Raw genomic sequence first — 2,926 nt, forward strand, 5'->3', positions numbered from 1 at the left:
CGGCGGGCACGTAATCCCGTTCCACCTTCACATACTCTTCCAAGACCTTCAACAGCTCATTGGGATCGAACTTGGGGAAGCAGAGACGATCCGTGCTACGCAGCATACGCGCGCAATTGCATTCGGGACGGAAGAGGCGGATCTTCCCGGCGGCATCACGATACGCCTTGAGCCCCTCGAAGCACTGCAGAGCGTAGTGGAGGCACGTCGTCTGAGGAGGCATCGAGAGGTTCTCAAAGGGGACAATGCGTGGGTCGCCCCACTTTCCCCCAGGCTGTGACTCAATTTTCACCATGTGCGGTGTAAAAAGAGAGCCGAATTTGACGCCCTTGAGCGGCGGCAGTGGCGGGGGATTCGGCACACGCTGAATAATTAAGTTCTGCGCCTTAAAAGACATTGGAGTTATGTTTTTTCTCGCTATGAGTGTTTGTGGTAATCGTGTTGGTTGATGGCTGAGGACCTTGGCCGCGGCAAACGCAGAGTTAAGAAATATATATATATATATATGCATGCATAGGGAAAAAAAGGTGGTCACAACGACCGAAGAGAGGAGGAGGAAAGAAACACAAACACACACACACACACACGGGGAGAGAGAGAGATAAAGAAAGAGGGAGAGGAGGGCAAGTGATGGGAAAGGAAAAAAAAAGGCATCCAGATGGATACCCACACCACCGCCACTTTTCATCCTTTCCGCCCACTGTCCTCGCCTTGATTCTTCCCACGCCCACTCGCCCACGTTTCCTTCTTCTTCTTGCGCGTGACTTTATTTGTACTGCGGCCCCGGCAGTCCGCCTGGAGTCCACAGGCCCATTGGCGGGCGGGTATTGCCACGCCCGCCGCCCCGGCGCCACTAATCCGTCGCCGGCGCAAACCACTCCCTCATCATCCTAAACATCGTCTTCTTCCGCCCACCTGCGGCGATGTCGGGGTGGCGCAGCGTGGACGCGCTGAGGCTGCTGCCGGGGAGATCCACCGGCTCCACCTCCAGCGAGACGAGAAAGCCAAGCGGCATGAGCCACAGGAACAGCGTGAAGGAGGCGATCCGGTAGGACCCCACGGTCTCTAACAAGCTGGGGGTAAAGACGAAAAAGGAGTACCAAGAGACCACCTCCACCACCAACGAGGCGATCGTCAGAAGCGTCAGTGGGTGCGTCAGCGCGCAGTGCGGAAACCCAACCAGAAGCCGCAGGTACAAGACATTCGTGACGATGCTCACAAGGGAGCGCCAAAAACTAAGCTGATCCATGACAAGTATGAGCACATGCACCGACAAAACGCCAATCGCCATGACGTGAAGAATCTTCTTTGCACGCGTTGGGAACTCCTCCGCCAGCTCAGCGAGGTAGCCAACGGCGCAGGAGCAACTAAACACTACGGCAACCCCAGTGACGCAGCTCATAAGGAACGTTAAGACCTCGAACGGCCCATAGCGCATGTACGGTGGCTTGAAGTAATCCTGAGGAGTGTCATAATCGTAGTCATACAGCATCGCTAGCTAGTTATTGTTCTTGTTGATGTCTTGGATTTTGTCTTCTCGTTGTACTTGCTGCTGTTGTTCTTGTTGATGTTTTTTTTTCTGGTTTTCCTCGGTTTCCTCGTTGGTTGCCAAAAAATGTGCCTGACTAGGAGGCAAAGAAATAAACTGACGATGAAACACAAAACGCCAGCGCCGGACACGCCCAAACTGCCCCCGCTTCTTTTTCCTCTTCCTTCTCTCTCGCTTTCGATGCGGTGTACGTGAGGGAAGAAGCGGAAGCAACAAGAGGAAAATGATTGACACGACAACTCGGGCAGATGGCGTTCCAACTCTACTCCCCCTCTTTCTCTTTCTTTCTCGCGCTTTCTCTTTCTCTCTTCATTTCTCTTTTTTTTTGCTTTTTTGCTTTATGTATCGTTGCGCCCCATTTCTTCTTCGGTCACTTGATATGTATATTTGTTTTGTTTTTGCGTGTTATGCAGTTGTGCCTTCGCCTCTTTGCTCGCTTAGTTGTGCGGGGCGGTGTCGAGGCGCCTCCCCGCCGGGGTGCATCTTCCCCTTCGCGGGCCAATCCGCCTGGATCTCCGCCTCGCCGTCGTCGAGGCGCAGCGCAAACGGTCCGGGGGCCGGCCGCGGCGGGCGGATGGCGAGGCAGCGCAGCGTCCCCGGCTCCGACACGAGCAGCACCGCCTGCCCCACCACTACCGGCTCCTCCTCCAGGCACCGCGCCGTCACCCGCAGGGCCCCGTCGCCGCCGCTGTGCGCCTGCTGCACGGCGTCTGTGGAGGTGCCGCCCCGCAGGCGCACTACCATCGTATCCAGGAACCTGCCCGGCTCGGCGACGCCGACGAGGAGCCCGTGCTCAACGCGTGCCGCCACCCCCGCAACGGTGGCGCGCAGCTGCACGTCCCCTGTGTGTCCGGCCTGCCGGGCGGAGTCCGCGTGGATCGCAATCGACTCCACATGAACCAGGCTACGATGCGGCGTGGCGGCGGGGTCCTGGCCGGAGGAGGAGGGGGTTGCGTGGAGGCGGTGCAGCACGCTGCGCAGCACGGCGTCATTCAGCGCCTCCCGGTTTCGCAGTTGCTGCAGGGGGACGCGAAAGGAAACCTCACGTGTCACCGGCTCCGGCGCGTGCACGTGGCCGCGGCAGAGGTGCAGAAACGGCGGTGGAGGCGCAGGACGCGCTTCTACACACTTCTTCGCGCGCCTCGGTGCGCTGGACCGCTTGGCCGGGTTCCCCATTTTTTACCTCCGCCCGCTCTACTCCAGGCACCACCAACTAAATCTAAGCCGGGGCAATGGTCAAAATAAGAAAGCAACGTCGAAGAAAACGGAAAGAAAAAAAAAACAGATGAATACGCGTCCCCCTTCGCTTCCTCGTCGCGTCCCGTTTGGTGGCTCTCGCCCCGATTTCGCTTAAGCGCCCACTTTTTTTTTTTTTTT

General features: G+C 57.5%; 3 protein-coding genes across 3 annotated transcripts in view, besides 5 other annotated features; all 3 read right to left on the reverse strand.

Annotated features, from left to right (window-relative positions):
- Tco025E_00746 (branched-chain amino acid aminotransferase) overlaps positions 1-397 on the reverse strand; it is a gene marked incomplete at both ends in the record, with an annotated part of 489 nt that extends 92 nt beyond the window's left edge. The window contains one exon of the mRNA XM_029367686.1: positions 1-397. This exon is cut by the window's left edge and continues 92 nt beyond it. Coding sequence (XP_029232294.1) covers positions 1-397 — 397 coding nt within the window.
- A 92-nt stretch (positions 398-489) lies between these two features.
- Positions 490-507: a microsatellite.
- A 56-nt stretch (positions 508-563) lies between these two features.
- Positions 564-587: a microsatellite.
- A 3-nt stretch (positions 588-590) lies between these two features.
- Positions 591-622: a sequence feature (GA-rich).
- A 231-nt stretch (positions 623-853) lies between these two features.
- Tco025E_00747 (uncharacterized protein) lies at positions 854-1,492 on the reverse strand (the record flags this gene model as incomplete). The annotated part of the gene is made up of 1 exon (XM_029367687.1): positions 854-1,492. One exon carries the CDS (start codon positions 1,490-1,492, stop codon positions 854-856), a length of 639 nt encoding a protein of 212 aa, XP_029232295.1.
- Positions 1,493-1,501: 9 nt separating this feature from the next.
- Positions 1,502-1,578: a microsatellite.
- A 242-nt stretch (positions 1,579-1,820) lies between these two features.
- Positions 1,821-1,889: a microsatellite.
- A 65-nt stretch (positions 1,890-1,954) lies between these two features.
- On the reverse strand, positions 1,955-2,725 carry Tco025E_00748 (ICAM-like surface protein; the record flags this gene model as incomplete). The annotated part of the gene is made up of 1 exon (XM_029367688.1): positions 1,955-2,725. The coding sequence occupies one exon, from the start codon at positions 2,723-2,725 to the stop codon at positions 1,955-1,957; it is 771 nt and encodes a 256-aa protein (XP_029232296.1).
- Positions 2,726-2,926: the final 201 nt, after the last annotated feature.

The sequence above is a fragment of the Trypanosoma conorhini genome (genome assembly GCF_003719485.1).
Source record: "Trypanosoma conorhini strain 025E chromosome Unknown Tco_14.4_contig_00019, whole genome shotgun sequence".
Classification (NCBI taxonomy): Eukaryota; Euglenozoa; class Kinetoplastea; order Trypanosomatida; family Trypanosomatidae; genus Trypanosoma; species Trypanosoma conorhini.